Below are 20495 nucleotides of genomic sequence, written 5' to 3' on the forward strand. Positions count from 1 at the left end.
TCAGTCATGCCCGATTCTTAGCGACCCCATGGACTGCAGCCCACCAGGCTCCTCCATCCATGGGATTTTCCAGGCAAGAGTACCGGAGTGGGGTGCCATTGCCTTCTCCGACATTCTACCTTAGCTTGTGATTATTTGTATTTTTTTTCCCTACATTGTTTGTAACTTGAAACCAGGGTCTGTATCTTTTCTCCTTTCTCAATATCCTGTAACTCCCAACACGTTGTGCCTTGTGAAGAAGTGTTATTTGAATAACTTTCGTTTCAAGAAAAAATAGGTGCACTAGTTTTTAAAAAGTGAGGAGGATTTTTGCATCTACTTTATCATGTTTAGGGGTAGTATGCATTGTTGGAAATAGTAACATTTTCATATTGTAAATTTTGCATTTTAATAAATGGTTTAATAAAATATTTTTTATGAGGCAAGGAATTGAAGTGACTGGGGATCTGGTTACAAAGGTTTTTGAGAGAGGGGGCATAGGAGCCAAGGTGTAATGGTTTGAACATAATTGCAGGCACGGATGAGGAGAGCATCCTGACTCTGTTGACATCCCGCAGTAATGCTCAGCGCCAGGAGATTGCTGTGGCTTTTAAAACTCTGTTTGGCAGGGTAAGACCATACTTCCTCCCAAGGTAGAACTGTGAGAGCAGTTTATCTTTTAAGACTGGTTTGAAAATCTACTGATATTCTTTTGTAAATATCATTTATTTTATGATCCTGACATCCTGTTCCCCCTTTTTTTCTTTTCTAGTTTCTTAGTTATGAGCTGTTGGTTAAGATGCTCACCCAGCTTACCTTCATGTGATTGATTTTCCTTGTTTGACACCATAAGTCGCTGAAAGATCTCATGGTGCTAACAGCCCTCTTCCCTTCTGTGTTTCACACTCAGGATTGTTGTATTATCTCCCAGGTGTAAACCTGTATTGCAGCATGTTTTGTTATGACGCAGTCACAGTCTGGTTCCGTTGGAGTGATGTTTTAATAAGTGATTTTTAATTCATTGGTTTAAATATTCTTATTTGATTAACAACTCAAAGTAAAAACTAAATTTGTTACTAAGTGAATTAGTACAGACATGAAAAGCTGAATGTACTTTTGTTATTCTGACAATTTTTGTTCATTATTTCAAGAAACAAATAAAAAGGGGAAAAAAAAGAAAGTATTTTAAACACAAGTTCTGGTTGCCTGTGTACTGAAACTGAAATGGATGCAAAATACTGCTTTTATCTTCGAAATTACACAGACAAGTTCCCCATAATAGCAACTGTCCTGCAGTAGTCAGGGGCATAGTAATGAACATATCTGTTATGTCCTGGAATACATAATCTGTTGTGTTTTAGAATGTATTCTGTATTAGAACACAGTATGTTTTGTATTATACTATTATTGATATGGAGAGAAGAGAAAACATTGTTTTGTTTAGATTCGATAGGCCAAATTTTGTTCCTTGTAAAAATGCATTTATGATTTTTTGGGGGGGTATTTTTTTTTTTTGCAATAGACATGCTTCTCAGAACAGTATTTTTAAAATATTTTTAGCTTACTTTAAAAATAGTCAGTTTTTAAAATCTCTGAAAGTAAGAAAAACATCTTAAAAACAAATACCTTGACACATGAGTGTCTTTACTTTGCCCAAGTGGTAGGTTAGATTTCAAAAGTACAGCTGGCAAAGCTATAGGGTATTGTTTAGCTCATGCATCTTACTTGGAGATAGCAACATAAAGAATTCATTAGCACAAAGGGTTGTCGTTCCTGTTTAAGAAGAATCTCCTTAAAGTTTCTACCTGGTTCACAACTTTATATTTTCTGTCTACTAGGACCTTCTGGATGACCTGAAATCAGAACTGACTGGAAAATTTGAAAAATTAATCGTGGCTCTGATGAAACCCTCTCGGCTTTATGATGCCTATGAACTGAAGCATGCTCTTAAGGTAAAAAGATGAGTGCAAGGAATATTCTTGTCATGAATAATATTATTTTGTGTTGGTAATTACTTGATGGTGTTTTTTATATTAAACTGATTTCACTGAGGGTTTCTTGAAGGACAGAATTGTAGGAGGCAATAAGAAAAGGAGGGAAAACAATGATAAGTGTGTTATTTAACCCTTTTGTATAGTTAACTCAATAAGTGTTTTTTTTTTTTTAAATTTTTAATATATTTTACAGACTTTTATGTTTTATTTCATGCTTGTTTCCTAATTTTGAGATATGTTTTGAAAACGTTACAGATTAGTTATTCAGTCCTTTAGTTTGGAAAGTTACCTGATTAGGAAACAATATTGTCAATAGTTTTAGCTAAGATGAAGTTTTGAAGAGAACTTTGGAACTTTGAGATAAGAAAGATTTTCTAGTACCCTTTTGTACTTTTCTGTACTTCTGAATACTAAAGTGAAGCAGCTGGTAAGCTTGATATAATTTCATTGTAGCAAGTAACTTTTTAAATGTATATTCCCTTGCCTGGTGTTTGGAATGTTGTATAAAATATGACTACATTGAATAATTTGTTTAGGTTTATGGGACTGGAAGTAACTCAGCCCTTAGTGTCTAGGTTTTGCATGAGCAAACTGAAATTAACAACTAGATCATCATGTAGCTCAGGTGGAGGGAAGAGAGGGCTTGTCAAGTTAGAACATTTCTATGCTGCTTCATTTTCTTACAGTGATTCTCTGGAATAAAGAAAATCTTTTTTCAGCCTTCTGAAATGTTAGTAGTAGCTAAAATTTTGCCAGAACATAAACGTAGTTTTTTTTCAGTGTTTCATTTTTGGTAAAGAAACAGAAATATAAAGAAATCAAGTCTTCAGTATGTTACCTTTTAAAATTAAGTTCAGCTGTGTCATTGCTTGTATCTTCTAGTTTAGCAATGTAGATAAGACTTTTGTCAGGAAGGAAAACAAACTACAATTACTTTTCAAAACTACAGACAGCAAGTGCCACTTCCTTTATAGTGACCCAATAACTGATTCCTAATAACTAAGCCATGCTACATTTATTGTTACTTTCATTATAGAGTTTCCCTGTGATCCATAGAGCACTTAATTTGAGGGCAGAGTTGCTTATCTTTTGAGGTACATATGATATAAGTATCAGTGTTCGTCTGTGTAAATTTATGTAAATTTTTCATTTTAATATTTTACTATTTTTATTATTTCCTGTTTCATTAAAATGTTTCATTTTTAAACTATTTAGAATTAAACTGATAAAATTACAAATTTATGTGATCTGTTGTATATTAGGTATAAACATAACATACAGTAAACATTTTTTATTAGACAAAAAATGATAAAATTGTCTTTAGAAAGAAAATATGAAATTTTGTATTTCTATAACTAATAGAACTCATATACAAGAAGTGAATGTTATATTGGATAATATTTCTGTATATTTGAAATTTTAATAACAGCTATTCTAAGAAAATCCTTTTCTTTTTAATCTTATTAGCATTTTTTTTTCTATAAAAAAATAAATCTCCAAACAGGGAGCTGGGACAGATGAAAAAGTCCTGACAGAAATTATTGCGTCAAGGACACCTGAAGAACTGAGAGCCATAGAACAAGTGTATGAAGAAGGTAAATGTTTCGAATTATATTTCCCTTCATTTCTACTGTCACTGTTCCATTTCTCTAAAGTGAATGCAGTTCTTTAGCGTTCCAGGAGGTAGACCATGCACAAATGGATGAGTGAGTGAATGAGTAAACAGATAAGCAACAGTTCAGAGTGGTTTCTTTTTCAGGAGGAAAAGACTGCCTTTTTTCTGTACCTGTAACTATTCTAGTATTTGTAAGAACCTTCTGATGAGGATGGAGCTTATTTTCACACAGGATTTACAGTCAGTGTAGGAATATACAGGTTGTCTCTTTTACACTAAATTTAAGCTGTAAGTGGTCCTTCTTCCTTAAAAATATTGCTTTATGTTAGTAGAAGTTATGGAGAAGGCAAGGCACCCCACTCCAGTACTCTTGCCTGGAAAATCCTATGGGTGGAGGAGCCTGGTAGGCTGCAGTCCACGTGGTCGCTAAGAGTCAGACACAACTGAGCGACTTCACTTTCAGTTTTCACTTTCATGCATTGGAGAAGGAAATGGCAACCCACTCCAGTGTTCTTGCCTGGAGAATCCCAGGGACGCAGGAGCCTGGTGGGCTGGTGTCTATGGGGTCGCACAGAGTTGGACACGACTGAAGCGACTTAGTAGTAGTAGTAGAAGTTAAAAGTTACTGAAAAGGAAACCTCGCCCAAATCAGAGGTGATAATGTCTGAGTACATGAACGTTGTTTTAGCTAAGCACAGTACTTGACTACTCTGCATTTTGACTTTTCTTTTTGGTGTATTTTTTTTTTAAATAAATTTTTGGGTGTGTGTTGAAAAAAAAAAATCTTTGATTTGATCTGAAGCATATCCTGTTAATGGAACCAAAAGAATGTAATGAAAGGTAGAAGTAGAGAGTTCTTTTCTCATCAGATTTTCCGTAGAGGACTCTGCCCTCTGCCTGGCTGAGGAGGATCAGACCATCCAGGCTGTCAGCTCAGTCAGTAGGCCGCCAAGCCTAGTGCCTGCAGCTTGGAAAACAGGTCCCTGTCTCACCATTAGTTTGTTCATCTTAGAAATGACACTGGAACCCAGCTAATTAGAACTGTGAAATCTGTGGCAACTAAATAATGACCTTTTGAAGTGCTGGGTCTTTCTTTCCTGTTCCTGTTTTTATCGTTGGATAGGTCCAAGCCACTAAAGCAAAGGGGCTATATGTATCTCAGCTGCAGCTGATCACTGTTGATTCTTACCTGGTATAATATTCAGATATCTCTTTGCGGGATGTTGACACTGGTGAGTGAGCCTTTGTACTGCTGGATGGCAGATGCGGTGCCCTAAGAGCATAGTAACTGTGTGTGGTCTGTCCATTCTCTGTGTTCGTATGCACTAGCTCTGTGTCCAGCAGTGTACTGGCTGTCATGAAGGATGCAAAAGATGCTCCTGTCCTCAAGAAGTTTGCAGTCTGTTTAGGGGTTAGAAAAACTTCAAGAGTTACAGGCTAGTAAAGTTCAAAATGTGTTGAATGCAAGAATTCACTCAGAGAAGAGAAGTCATTGTGGCTTTGGGTGTTAAGGGAGGTTTCACGGTGCAGTCGGACACTGAGCCAGGGTTTGCAGGCGGGATAGGCTTTGCGTGGGTGAAGTGGGCATTTTCGGTCCCGTGCACCCTCTGAGTGCTGTGCTGTGCTGTGGAGACAGGGTTGAGGGACAGAGAGAACCTGACTGGTGGGGGGATATGTACGTCCACTGTGGAGATAGGCTAAACGGAACAGCTGCAGTCAGCCTCTGTTACAGGTGTTCTCGTACGGCTAGAGTAGAAGCTTGAGCTTGCTTCAAAGGCGCTGTAAGCTCCTGAGTGGATGGTGGGGTGACAAAAGGGACAATTGAGGGAGGGGGGAGACTTAAGAGACTGATTAGGTAGCCGTATTAGGGGAGGTAAGCTGGCCAGTTGTGGCTCAGCCTAGGTTGGTGGGAGGTATGAGGCAAATACATCGAAAGAGGAGAAATATTTAAAAGCATCTGATGGTTGATTATATATGTATAGGTGTTGGAGTAAAGGAAGGAATAAAAAATTCCTTCAAAGTTTTTGTATTTGAGCAACTGATTGAAATAGATATATATCTCTTTTGTACTTCTAGAAGTAGAAGTTTCAAGCTTTTAAAGTTTGTCTCCTTTCAAATAATGAAGTATTTAAATGCCTTGGAGTAACACCTTCAGTGGGCTCAGTGGTAAAGCATCTGCCTGCCAATGCAGGAGATGCAGGTCTGATCCCTGGGTTGGGAAGATCCCCCGGAGAAGGAAGTGGCAACCTACTCCAGTATTCTTGCCTGGAGAATTCCATGGACAGAGGAGCCTGGTGCGGTATCGTCCATGAGATCACGGAAGACACCATTAGCGACAGACTTTCACTTCAGTACCTTCAGTAGCTGTTCCTTTAATAGTAGCTGGTAGAGAGACAGTGAAAGGTGCCTCTAGACTTGTGCAAATCCTGGTTCTCCCCTTTGCTGTGGTTTTATGTTGAACAGCTGGAAATAGAGGGGGGAAAGACATGTTTAAAAATATCCCTGCTGTCTCTAAGAAATAACTCTGTTGTAGAGGAGAAATATCTTGTTAGGAAAAGGCCATTCCCCAAAGGAAAAAAACTCAGAATATTAGAGTTTATTAGACCTTAGGAGATGAATCATGTAAAATATTTGAAAGGAAAGCAAAGCAAAAATTTGAAGTTAAGATTGATTATATTTTAGAGGCTTTCCAGCACCATCTGGTATCTACAGATGAATAACTGCATTGGTTGAGAGCATTTCTTAAAAGACTAAGTCATGATTTAGGTTTGAACCAAATGCTTTTGGGAGACTGTTTTCATCCAGCCTCTCACTCAAAGCATTTACCCTTCAGTCTATAGAGCACTCAGAGAAGGATAAACTATTACGCTAATCAAATGTTTCTTCTTCCATGTCTCTTCCATTTGATTCACGTGGCAAGATACCCTTTTCTAGTTGACAGAAGCTGTAAATAAGTGACATTATTCTGTTGCAGAGTATGGCTCGAGCCTGGAAGATGATGTGGTGGGGGATACTTCAGGGTACTACCAGAGGATGTTGGTGGTCCTCCTTCAGGTATTGGCTAGAGACTGTTTGTGGTTTGACTAAAAATCTAAAGCTGGACCAGTCAGAAACTGGTTAAGTAAGGCCACTTAAAATTCTTGTAATTATTTCTGGTACTTGCTTGATTCTGGCTGTGTGGTGCCAGTGTGTGTTTGTGTTTCAGCATATCTGACCTGAATTCTTAATAGCTAACTCATAGTTGCTCCTTTTTTTTTTAATACCACTATCCTCTTTTATTCATAGATTTTAAAACCAAAAGGGTTAGGTTGGTTTTGAACAGTGCTTGTGTGATAACCTAAAATATTGCAGAATTGGTAAGATCTTAATAAAAGCATATTATTCCTAAGAGAAAAAGCTTTATGTGCATAACTCTCTGGTGGAACTGTTGTTTTTTTTGAATGAAAATGCTCACGTTATCCAATAATGTGACATATCTCTTCTAGGCTAATAGAGACCCTGACGCTAGAATTGATGAAGCACAGGTTGAACAAGATGCTCAGGTAAGTGGGACTTAGGTGATGACTTTACTATGACAGAAATGAAAAGAAAACCATGCTAATGGAAAACCATGACATCTTATAATAGCATCTAAAAGTAACCTAATGGGTTATTTACAAATCACAAGACACATGTAAGTCAATGTCGCTCATTTTGATCTGGACAACAAGATATTTTATCCCAAAGCTGAAACAGAAAAAAATAAATTGCATATAAATATTGAATTCCACCTGGATGTGTTACTTTTCTTTAGATTATGGAACACACCCCAAATAGAGAATTTTACAGGAAAACCAGGTGTTATGAATGCTACTGGCAATGTGGCAGTCAGTTTCTTGGCAGGAAAAGACAAAGAAAAAATAAAGTATTTTAGTAATACATGGTGTTTTATTACATAAGAAATGACACATTATTGTAGTATTTGAAGATTCCATCTCCTTTTCCTTGATAGAATTATAAATAGAATTGTCCTTTTGTCAGTTGCTCTTCAGCAACTCCCTAATGACATTTTTGTAGCTAAGTTGCTTTTAAATCCCATTATAGTCTGAATGTGGTTTGTAAAGTAGTCAAATGTAGGAAATAAGTGTTGCGAAATTTGAAACATGAGACCTGAAAACTGGAAAATGTTAACAAAGGAATTACTTGGGTTCCCAGAGGCAGATACCCTAGTCCTGTCTCTCCGGTCACGTTTCCCACATAGGCTAACCTCGGAGATAGTGTGGGTTTGGTTCTGGACCACCACCCGAAAGTGACTATCAGAATAAAGCAAGTGACAGAAATTGTCCTGGTTTCTCAGTGCATATAAAAGTTATGTTTACACGATACTTCAGTAACTGTGCAGTAGCATTATATCTAAAAACAGTGTATCTCCCTTAAATGAACAGTGCTTGAGCTCAGTTGCAAAGTTGTGTCCAGCTCGTTTCAAACCGATGGACTGTAGCCCACCAGGCTCCTCTGTCCATGGGATTCTCCAGACAAAAATACTGGAGTGGGTTGCCGTTCCCTTCTCCAGGGGATCTTCTCAACCCAGGGATTGAATCTGTGTTTCCTGCATTGGTAGGCAGATTCTTTACCACTGTGCCACCTGGGAAGCCCTAAATAAAAATACTTCATTGCTAAAAAAATGCCAAAACAACTACATAGTAACATCAAAGATCACTGATCACACATCACCATTACAAACATAATAATAATGAAAAGTTTTGAAATGTTGTGAGAATTACCACAATGTATGTGACCCAGAGAGACAAAAGTGGGCAAACATTGTTGGAAAAATGGTTCTGGTAAACCTGCCTGACTCAGGGTTGTTTACAAACCTTCAGTTTGTGAAAAATGAAATATCTGTAAAGCATGCAATAAAGAGGTATGCCTGTAATAAAATATAAAATTTTGATTGTTATTCACCATTGAAAGAGAAAAGGCTATATTCACTCCTCCAGTTGACGGTTCTCTGTGAAGCAGCCTTTGGATGTGTGATCTGACTTTGTTAATAGAAAAGAGGAGAATGTTATTCTAATCTAAATTGGGTTGATATCGTTATGGTGTTAGGATGCTATCATCTGTGTGTGGCTGGAGAAGGAAAAGGAAATGAATGTGTGCGGGGGGCTGTTTGAAGTATTTGACGTTTTCCTCATTATCCCTTATAAAATGCAAACCTGCTGTGTCCCATCTCTGTTTAAAACCTTAAAAACCTTCAGTGGAGCCGAGTGTCTGCAGGATAAAGTTCAGGCCCCTAAATGTGGTTTTATCATCTCTCGCTTTCTTACGCCTCCAGCTTTCTCCTCCCGCCCTGCCTCCGCTCCGTCACCTCTTCCTCCTCAGGGCTCAGCCCTCCTGTTGGCTCCTTGCAGGTCGCCCTGCCCGACGCCCACGTGTGCTGGGTGCTCCTTGCAGGGGAGATGGGAGCATCTCAAGCTTCCTGTTACCGCCGTGCCACCTGACCTGGAAGGTGCCAGTTGACCTGAGTGCCCACCCAGGGCATACGATTAGCACTCAGTAAAGAACTAATGCGTGAACCAGTGCATAACTCTAACATAGAGGGCATCCTTTCCATTCTATAAATGAGGAAGCTGAAGCTCAGGGGTTTGAGAAACAAGCCCGTGGCCCCCACTGAGTCACAATGGAGCTGGAATTTCCACCTGGGCTTATCTGCCTCTGAAGCCCTTCCTCTCACACTAGACCACAGTCTTGCTGTTCTTCCCTGTTAGTTCCTCTCTCTTATTTCTCCCTCTCCAAAATGTGCTTATTAAAATAGATTGGAAGGAAAGATACAGCTTCGCCTTGGCCTTGAGGGAACAAAGCTGACGCAGCCTGCACACTCGTACTCCCCGACGTTAGGGCTTTGAGCGTGGTTGAGATGAGCCCTGTGCCTTCTGGGCGGGCGTTGTGTGCGCTTCCGTAGGAGCCGTGCTGGTCCTCACACTCTTGAGTCTCAGGAGTGGAATCCTGGCTGCTTCTCAGGGGCCGTGGGCACCGTGAGAGGAGCAGCTTCAGCCGTCTCTGGTGCCCGCAGCGAGGCCTGCGTTAGTGGGCGGGGGGCTGCTGGTGTGATGGGAGCCCTGCTGCAGGGTGAGGCCATGGAGTGCGAATGGGACATTCTCACCTCCGTTTCACTGATTCCTCTGCTCGGAGCACGCACTGTAAAGACGTGCTTCTCAGGCTTGCAGTGTGCCTGTAAATCCCTTGAAAGTGAAAACTCACTCAGTCAGTGTCTGACTCTGTACGACCCCATGGATGGTAGCCCACCAGGCTCCTCTGTCCATGAGATTTTCCAGGCAGGAACACTGGAGTGGGTTGCTGTTTCCTCCTCCAGAGGATCTTGCCAACCCAGGGATTGAACCCCGGTCACCTGCATTGCAGGCAGATTCTTTACTATCTGAGCCACAGGGAAGCCCCAGTGAGAATTTCAGATTTCGTAATTCAGAGTAGTCCAAGACAACTAAAGGGCCCTTTCATAAGCTTTTGAATTTTTTTTCTCTGCTGATACCTGGCACCAAGACGATTCTTATTATTTCAGGGATTTGGTAAGCCTTAGTGAGTCATTCACCTGGCAATTGAACATTCTGTAGATAATTCACTTGTTTAAAAAACATTTTTAGTGTGTTGATCTGATTTTACTTCTTCCCGCACCAAATCTTTGTTTTATACTTTCTGTGGAGAGAAAGTTGAGCTCTTAAAGGAAGGAGGGACAAGGGAATCAATATTTATTCAATTCCTTCTATTGATTGCCTAACACTGTTCCATGAATTCATCATGTGAGCTATAGAATCCCCATCAGTAACTATAGAAACAGTATTCCTGTGTAGTATTCACTGAGGCTTAAGAAGCGATTAAGAATTCATCTAAGATAAATAAATACAAACACAGATAAATACAAGGCCCAGGTAAATGGCACCCCACTCCAATACTCTTGCCTGGAAAATCCCATGGATGGAGGAGCCTGGTGGGCTGCAGTCCATGGGGTCGCTAAGAGTCGGACACGACTGAGCGACTTCACTTTCACTTTTCACTTGCATGCATTGGAGAAGGAAATGGCAACCCACTCCAGTGTTCTTGCCTGGAGAATCCCAGGAACAGGGGAGCCTGGTGGGCTGCCATCTATGGGGTCGCACAGTGTCGGACACGACTGAAGCAACTTAGCAGCAGCAGCAGGTCTTTTTTTGATTCCTAAACCTCTGTATTCTTCATGGGAATCGGAGGTTATCACACTGCTTGGGGGAACTGAAAAGCCCCTTCTTAGAGAAGCGGGAGAGTGAGGAAGTGTGACGATCCCTCAGCTAAAACAGCTCCATGGATATTGGGCCATTTTAACCCTTACCTTAAGATAAAATAAAAACTTTAAAATATTGCTCTGATGGTGCCATCATTATTATTGCATATGATTTATTTAGTATTAGGTTTTTTTCTTAATACTTTGGATGTGCTGGGTAGCTTGTGGGTTCCTAGTTTCCTGACGAGGTATGGACCCCATACCCCCTGCTATGGAAGTGCCAAGTCAACCCCTGGGCCACCAGGTTCCCTAGGAGTAGTTTTAGACTAGATAATGATCCCAAACATAATTCTTACAAGAAAATTAGGGGACTGTAGTTAAAAATAGCCATCTCACCAGTTAATTCCATGCAAGCTATAGCTACTAGAGAATAACCCTAGAAATATAAAACAATTGATAAGAAAGGAGAGCTTCAGCAGTGCATGCATTATTGTACAGGGTGAGTAATTCCCCACTTTTAAGTGTTAATGTATGTGTATATCTTATGTATATGTGAGAACATTCTAGAGGTAGTAGCCAGTATCTTCAGAAAGTTGATCATTCTTGGTAATTTAAATTTCCTTATTTACATTTTTTCTCTGTTTTATAAAATTTATCAATGAATGTGTTATTTTATAATTAGATTAAAAAAGTTACCTTAAGAGGTCTGTACCATCCTGATATGGTTCTAAAGTTTAGATACTTGCAAGACTCTTGTAATAACTTTTTAGTTTTGAAGAACATGCTCACATGACCAGGATTGATACTGTTTATTTTAATCATTAAGTTAATTTCGATATGGGGTGTGAATATGTTTTTCCGGAAGTGTAAAAGAAAATAGATCGAGCAGTAGTATCACCTGTATTCTCAAACATACTGTGACCAAAAATTCTGCATCCAAACACGTGCTTTGATCACCTCCTGTCATTTGTTCGCCTCCTGTGGGCATAAGGACAGCTCAGTAGTAGTCTCAGCAATTGCATTTGGCTTGCTGTAATAGTATACTTACCTTGAAATGATTAAAATGGTAGTATAGACATTATAGGAGAAGGTAATGGCACCCCACTCCAGTACTCTAGCTTGGAAAATCCCATGGGCGGAGAAGCCTGGTAGGCGGCAGTCCATGGGGTCTCGAAGAGTCAGACACGACTGAGCGACTTCACTTTCACTTTTCACTTTCCTGCATTGGAGAAGGAAATGGCAACCCATTCCAGTGTTCTTGCCTGGAGAATCCCAGGGACGGGGGAGCCTGGTGGGTTGCCGTGTATGGGGTCGCACAGAGTCAGACACGACTGAAGCAACTTAGCAGCAGTAGCAGCATAGACATTATAAAGATTGATTCTTTGACTTTTAATGAATTACCGACGTCTCAATATGTGGACTCAGGTTTAATGATGATGTTTGTGAATAATTCTTTCAGCAATGATAAGAATATTGGAGAGTATATTCTTTTGCATGCAAAAAAGTAAAGATAGACACTCAAACTATTCAACAAATGTATGTTAAGTGCCTGCTGTATGCCAGGCACTGTGCTATAGTCACAGCCTTTAAAAAAATTCATGTAATCTCTTAGAAATGGGAAAACTTTTTGTAGCTAGCATTTGATAAATTTCAGTTGTAAAGAGACTATGGAGTTTCATCATATATTATTGAACATCTGCAGAGCAAGCATAACACACGTCACAGACCCCTTCCTGGTCTGTGAATGGGTGGTGTATGAGCAGCGAGGTAATCAGGACTCTCCACCACACATGTCATTACTCTTGAATGATTACAAGTCACGGTAGACGCTTTGGAAGCATTTAACCGAGCACTGTTCTGCTTTACTGTTTTGACCCTTTAATTTTCTGCGGCAGAGTTCAGTGGTGAGCTTTGAAGTGGCTCCAAACTTAGTGAACTGAGTTTCAGAGAAGGAAATATTAGAATTGAAATATAAATAGGAGTCAGGCAAATTAATATTCAGGGAATACAGCACATGTGTGATTAAGAACCTGGAAATGAGATGGGGGAACAATTTATTTGAATTTTTTTTTATAGGCTTTGTTCCAGGCTGGAGAACTGAAATGGGGAACAGATGAAGAAAAGTTTATTACCATCTTTGGAACACGAAGTGTGTCTCACTTGAGAAGAGGTGAGTGAGAAAAATGTGTATGATACAGGTACTTTGATTAATTTTGAAAGTAAAGAGCCAGTATGCCAAAATACCTGATGCATAACAGGCTTTTACTGAATGAATCTGGTTTGTTTTTTTCTTCCTTTGGTGACCTTGGGAAATCTCATCATTCTTTTTACTGCCATTGTAGGTTTTACAAAACTCGAGACCCTTATTCACTCTTTGCTGTCAGGGTAACGAGGGAGATAGGCCACTAGATTGTTATTCACAGTCACACATCACGGAGCTGTAGGTGGTACCTCAGAGCTCTGCTCTGGATTTTCATCGGTCCTTCTAGCGGGTGGTAGTTCAGTTGTGAGTAACAGGGAACCCTGCTGAGAGTGGCTTTAGGGTGGGGCTCTCTGTCGGGCGTTGCTTGGGTGGTTTGGCAGACCCAGGCTCTTTCTGCTTGCTGCTCGGCTGTTCTCTGCTCTGGTTCTTTCTCATGCTCCGTACCTCATTGTCACGAGATGGCTGATGTTGCTCCAAACGTACGAGCTGTTTTCACAGCAAGAAGACAAGGGTGAACTAATCCTATTCGTCCATTACTTTTAGTTAGTAAGGAAAGAGAAAGATTTTTCAGAATCCTCTCCAGCAAATTTACCTTTGGGTCTTATTGGTTATAACTGGTAAGGAGGGGCTGGGAAATGAGTGAACAACGAACATTTATAATCTGTTGTTTTGAGCTTGGCACATTGAGACTCTGAGCAAAATCAAGGTTTGTCAGCAAGGATCAAGGGGAAATTTGTGTTTGGTCAGACAGTACTTGGTTAGAGTAAATGTCTTCTTTCTGGAAAGAGTGGTTCCTATGTGATTAAGAAACTGTCTTCATGTTTTCTAGTGTTTGACAAATACATGACTATATCCGGGTTTCAAATTGAAGAAACCATTGACCGGGAGACTTCTGGCAATTTGGAACAGCTTCTCCTTGCTGTTGGTAAGTAATTTTATAATGTATATAATATTCATTGTGTTAAGAGCTAAAGTATTTTATTCTGTTGAAGCTATATGTAAAAAATAACCATCAATTTCTTTATATAAAAAGAGAACTTAATCATGACATACGGGTGAAGAAAACTCCTTGATTTCCAATTCAGAATCTGTTTTGATGTTGCAAAAAAGTGAAATATCTGGTTATTTCATTTTATCTTATGGAAACACTAAGAGAATTTTTTTTAAGAAATCACTTTGAAGTGGCATTAAAAATATTACTATTTCATTGTGAACTTGAAGTATGGGCATTGTTATCTCAAGAGGTAAACATTTTTCTTGTAAATGTTATTTCTGATTCCCATGGAGTTTTTTCTTTAGAATACCATTGTCACAGTTTTGAAGCACACTGAGAAGTTGGGATCTGATTTAGAAAAAGTATCTTTGCTATAATGGAAAATGTGATAGTGGTTATTAACCTGAGTAAGTAGTTTAGAATTTTATTTTAGCTAAATATTTTCAATAACGTGGAAAATTGGAGGCCCAAGTTTGTGCATTTTGCTGTAGTATTATTACATACTCTCCAGATCCAGGGAAAATCTAGTTTGTAAGTTTTCTGTAGTACCAGTTTTTATATGGGTTTGGAGTGAACCTCTGTCTGCTGTTTGTTCCAAGTATATGGTCTTGAGCTGAAGTTTTTGTGCTGTCTGTCTTCTGAAAAATAAGCTCAATGTGTGCACGAACCAGCAGTAACAGTAGCCTTTCATTTCAATCTGTAGTTAATGAATTTTAATAGAAGTCTTTTAGATGGTCCGTTCAAAATAGAATGCACAGAAAAGTTATGACAGTTTTAGTTACCAGTAGCTGTTTTTCTTAAGTATTGGAAAAGAGAAAATACAGCCTCCAATCAGCGATTTGTTATTTTTGTGTATTAAGTGTTCCTGTTCTTTTTTTGGCCATACCATGCAGCTTATGGGATCTTAGTTCCCCAACCAGGGACTGAACCCAAGCCTTTGGCAGTGAGAGCACAGGGTCTTAACCACTGGACCACTGGGGAATTCCCTGTTTTTGAATATTAAGGAACTTTATGTGATAGTTTCTGAAGCTAGTGGACTTGCGTTCTGAGGAGTCCTAACATAACAGTAGATGTGTACACGTTCAGGGAAGGTGCTCTTCTGTTTGTCTGGGTGTTTCTACCAAAATGGGCAAGTCTCACACGGCTCTGTGTGAATCATGGATGTTATAGAATACAGAGGGAATACCTAGATTAAGATTACAGGCAGATAGTCTGAGGTTGGCAGATTACATAGGGTCATGGTGTACATTGTTTGCTTGAATATATTGAAATGAAAACTCCTAGGAGATCTGTATAATTCGTGGGGATGAAGAAGGTTGTGGCTTAACGGCGCAGGCTGCCAAAACTTCGGCAGAAAGGTGGTCATAGCAGAAAGGGGGTGACAGCCGTGCAGCAGCCCCTGTGCCACGTGCCTTTCTGTGTAGACTTCAGAACTCTGAGGAGAACTCAGGCCACCGTCTGTGGAGATGCTCTGTAGCAAGGAAATCAGAGCAGCTTGTGAATGAGCAGCTCTTTGACCTGCGTTACTTTCATACTTGTGTTTAAGAAGAGCCATAGGCATGGGGCACCTTTGATTTTAATTACTTAATCCTTTTCACATGAGAATAGCCTGTGACCATTATATTTATTTTCTTAGTGAAATCCATTCGCAGTATACCTGCCTACCTTGCAGAAACCCTCTACTATGCTATGAAGGTAAGTGCATGCCTTGAATCTTCTATCTAAATTATCTCTCTAATATGTTTTAGAGAACAGACCTTGAGGTTTGTTTTCCCCTCCTTAAAACAGGTGGTTGAATTCTACTACTTGCTTTACTTTATTGACTCACCCAACTCAGGAGAGTTTGATGCTATAATTGATATTTTTAAACAATGTGTGTCTCTCTTTTTCTTTTTCAAAGGGAGCTGGAACAGATGATCATACCCTCATCAGAGTTGTGGTTTCCAGAAGTGAGATTGATCTGTATAACATCAGGAAGGAGTTTAGGAAGAATTTTGGCACCTCTCTTTATTCCATGATTAAGGTAGTAAAACCTTTCTTTAAATTATGTTTGGAAATCCTCAGCAGGACAATAAATAACGTGGAAGATATGGATGGGAGAACCCGATTCTTCTGTCAACTTTAAAATTCTAGTGTTGTGATTAGAGCTCTGAGGTACAGAATTTGGCATAGTGTCTCCTGAAGTGCAGATGCTGGCTCCCGGGTGAAGGGTTGGCTCCTGGTGAGGCTGAGGCTCCAGGTGAGCTTAGGAGCGTTATTTAGTAGTGGTGACAGATGACTCACTAAATCCAGTCTTGTCCACAGTAATGTTTGTTCTTTTTGCCTTTTATCAGTTCCAGCTGTCTTTATCAGTTTCTCCTTTCTTTTATTAATGTATCGGTCTTTTCTTTCTTGTCTGTTATCACCTGGTTTCTGGTATTGGTTCATAGTTCAGCAAAGAACCAAACAGGTCATATTAGGTATAAGTAAAGAGCTTAAGTATTGCTATCATTTTTGTTCTTTTAAAAGCAAGGGACACTGGTTTGTGATTAAATTTGGCTTAAAGCCTTCTGAGTTTTTCTTCTTCCTTCCTCCCCCTACCACCGCCACCCCCTCCCCGCCGCCTTTGTTCCTTCCCTCCTTCCTTCCTGTCTCTGTCTTTATGTTTGATAAAGGGGTATGTGGGTTGTGTGCAGAGCAGCGTTTCAGTTGAGCAAGCTTTTTCCTTGCGTGCGTGTGTGAGATGTGGCTCGGCTGATGGGCACTACAGAGTCCTCCCGGTGACTCAAAGCTTGAAACATAACCAATCACACATATCTGTGCATGGGACAAGCAGAGGCAAAATGTACCTTGCCCTCCTGTCTGAGGCAAAGCCATACAGCCAGGCAGTCCCGGTGTGGCCCACCCACCATGGCCAGACATATACCGTGTGACAGAGACTTAAGTTTGTTCAGAAAGCTTGAGTTGAACATGGTATAAAAGCTTACCTGTTCGCTGTGTTACTGGAGGGGAAAACACACTTAACTTAGACAGGACTGAGCTTTTAAGGGGTAAAATTAAAAGGTAAACATCAGTCTTATCAGTAGGATACTCTCTGTAATATCCCTGATGTAAAATCACTTGGAGAAAAGTCGTATGAATAAAACATGTTACCAGATCTGTCTTAATGTTTTCTTTTCTGTGGCTTCTGTGAGTTATGAAGGTTAACGGAGTGCATTTGGGTTTCAGGGGGACACGTCTGGGGACTATAAGAAAGCCCTCCTGCTGCTCTGTGGAGGTGAAGATGACTGACGGGAGCCTGGGGAGCTGCCCCTCGCCTTGTCCGCCCGGCACCACTGCCTTCCTGCAGCGTAGCTCACCGCACTCTGCACGCCAGTGCTGAGCACACTGCCTTCCTCACGCTAGCATGCTGTGGCCAAAACATAAATGTTGTAGAAGAATGTAGCGGTGCTCCTTTCTGATCTTTAGTTAAGATCTTTCTCTTTAACTGTTGTAGCACTAAAGTGTACTTATGTTATTAGGACTAAAGTCTGGATCATTTATATTTTCCTGTAAGAGGCAGACTGCTTTCACCCTTTTTAAAAAGCTTCATTTATATTAAATTGATAACCATATTACCTTAATCGGAACCTTAGCCTTGAAATTGTGAACTCCTAGAAGTGTTATTAATCAAGTTTGCTACCAAGTTAAACCAAAAAAATTATAATGGTTGTAATCAAAAGATTAATGAATAATAAACATATCTGTCTTCCTGAATTTCTCATGGGTGTATGTCTAGAAAACTTACTTGATTTACGTATTGAACAAGAATATATTTTTTTCAGGCCAATCAGTTGACAGTGTTATCAGTTGACAACTGAATTGTCAAAAGTTATTAAAAGTTGACTTTTGGTTGAAAAGCATGAAATAACAACACTGCAGAATGAATTTCCTGTGCGTAGGGGATGAGGGAGGAGTTGAAGCTGGGGGGCTTCCCTGGTAACTCAGACGGTAAAGCACCCGCCTGCTGATTCGGGAGACTTAAGAGATGCTGGAGTGGGGAAGATCCTCTGGGAAACACAGTGGCTTCCCACTCCAGTATTCTTGCCTGGAGAATCCCCTGGACTCTCAGAGGAGCCTGGTGGGCTACAGTCCATGGGGTTGCAGAGTCAGACACAAATTACCAACTAAGCACATACATAGCATGTAATAAGCCATTAAGCGTTCTCATTTATTGGTAGCATATTTATGTGGGCTAACACTAGTTGCTTATTGGAAAAGTTGATTTAAAAACCTAAACTAAAAAATAAAACCCAAACATTCCTGATGTGAAAGTCACTCGGAGAAAAGTCATATGAATAAAACATGTTACCAGATCTGTCTTAATGTTTTCTTTTCTGCGGCTTCTATGAGTCATGAAGGTTAACGGAGTGCATTTGGGTTTCAGGGGGACACGTCTGGGGACAGCCCTCCCTCCGCTCTGTGGAGGCGAAGATGACTCATGTGAGCCTGGGGAGACGCCCCACACCATGTATATCTTGTCCATCTGTATATCTTAAGTAGAAAAATGTCTGTTCAGATCCTCTGCCCATTTTTAAATCAGATTATTTTTTGTTGTTACTGTTATTTGAGCTCTTCATATATTTTGGATATTACCCGCCAATATTTTGGATATTAGCCCCTTTTCAGACATAGGATTTGCAAATATTTTCTCCCATTTGTAGGTTGCCTCTTAATTTTGTTGATGGTTTCCTTTGCGGTGCAGAAGCTTTTCGACTGATGTAACCCCATATGTTTATATTTGCTTTTGGTGTCCAGAAAATCATCACCAAGATTGATGTCAAGGAGGTGGCCATCCATGTTTTTCTTCTGGGAGTCTTGTGGTTTCAGGTCTTGCATTCACAACTTCAGTCCGTTCTGAGTTAAGTCCTATATATGGTGTAGGCCCAGTTCTACTCTTCTACGTGTGGCGTCCAGTTTTCCCAGCACTGTATCCTGGAGAGACTATTCTTTTCCTATTATATATCCTTGGCTCCTTTGTCGAACATTAATTGACCATATATATCCCTGGGTTTATCTCCGGGCTTTCTAGTCTGCTGTGTTGATCTGTATAAACTATATGTCTGTTTTTATGCCAATAGTTGGTGTTAGTCACTCAGTCGTGTCCAACTCTTTGTGACCCCATGGACTATACATCAGGCTCCTCTGTCTATGGAATTCTCCAGGCCAGAATTCTGGAGTGGGTTGCCATTCCCTTCTCCAGGGGATCTTCCCAACCCAGGGATTGAACCCAGGTCTCCTGCGTTGCATGCAGATTCTTTACCATCTGAGCCACTAGGGAAGCCCTTTAAGCCAATGCCTTACTGTTTTGGTACCATAGCTGTATAATATGGTTGAAAATAAGGAAGCATGTTGTCTCCAACTTTGTTTTTCTTTCTCAAGATTTCTCTAGCCATTTGGAGTCTTGTGGTTACATAAAAATTAGGATTGTTTGTTTTATTTCTGTGAAAAATGCTATTGAGATTTTGATAGGGATTGCATTGAATCTGTAGATTGCTTTGTGTCACATGGACATTTTAACAGTGTTAATTATTCAGTCCATAAGTATGGAATATATATCTTTCCATTTATTTGTGTCTTCTTGAACTTCTTTCATTAGTTTCTTAGAATTTTCACCTCCTTGGTTAAGTTTATCCCTAAATATTTTATTTTATTTTTTTTGATGCGGTAGTAAAGGATTGTTTTTTTAATCTCTGGTAGTTTGTTATAGTGTATAGAAATGCAGGGGCATTTTGTATATTTTTTTTTTATCCTGTAGCTTTACTGAATTTGTTTATTCTAGTAGTTTTTGGTAGTGTCTTTAGGGTTTTCTTTTTAGTATCATGTCACCTGTAAATAATGACAGTTTTACTTCTTTCAAGCTGCTGTCCCTGAGCAGGGGCAACCAGTCAAGGATTGATTGTAACATTCCTGTGGGACATTTGCGTGCAAGCCCCAGTGGCCACCAGAGCCAGGCAATCAGGAGGTGTCTCGTGAGTAGCAGCTTCTGTGACTGCTGTGCCAGACCAAGTGTGCAAGCAATCCTGGGAGATCCTGGCAGTCTGGGGCAAGGCGGAGTGAGTGTGTGTGCAAACAGTCCTGGGAGATCCTGGCAGACTGGGGCTAGGGGGAGTGAATGTGCAAGCAATCCTGGGAGATCCTGGCAGTCTGGGGCAAGGTGGAGTGAGTGTGTGTGCAAGCAGTCCTGGGAGATCCTGGCAGTCTGGGGCAAGGCGGAGTGAGTGTGCTGGGGTGAGGTTTATGGTGAGACTGTGTCTCAGTCTCTCCTCCCAGCTTCAGTGTAGGTTTTTCCTCATTTGTCTGATGCATAGGAGTTACTTAGCTAGGTGTTTTTTTTTTTTTTTTTTCTTTTTCATCTCCCATAGAGGAAAATTTTCCCTTCTGAGCTATAGATTTAGTGTCCATTAGAGAAGATAAATTCAAGATCCTTCTATGTCGCCATT

General features: G+C 40.1%; 1 protein-coding gene across 2 annotated transcripts in view; it reads left to right on the forward strand.

Annotated features, from left to right (window-relative positions):
• The window catches only part of ANXA5 (annexin A5), a 32961-nt gene extending 14593 nt beyond the window's left edge, over nt 1-18368 (forward strand). The window contains exons 5-14 of one of the 2 annotated variants that reach the window (XM_015471478.3): nt 515-609; nt 1818-1931; nt 3478-3568; nt 6563-6642; nt 7074-7130; nt 12914-13007; nt 13870-13965; nt 15671-15729; nt 15935-16057; nt 17242-18368. In XM_015471478.3, the coding sequence (XP_015326964.1) occupies nt 515-609; nt 1818-1931; nt 3478-3568; nt 6563-6642; nt 7074-7130; nt 12914-13007; nt 13870-13965; nt 15671-15729; nt 15935-16057; nt 17242-17304 (872 nt within the window). In that variant the 3' untranslated portion in view covers nt 17305-18368. 2 annotated transcript variants of the gene reach the window in all.
• The last annotated feature ends 2127 nt before the right edge of the window (nt 18369-20495 follow it).

This window comes from Bos taurus, chromosome 6 (assembly GCF_002263795.3).
Source record: "Bos taurus isolate L1 Dominette 01449 registration number 42190680 breed Hereford chromosome 6, ARS-UCD2.0, whole genome shotgun sequence".
Lineage (NCBI taxonomy): Eukaryota > Metazoa > Chordata > Mammalia > Artiodactyla > Bovidae > Bos > Bos taurus.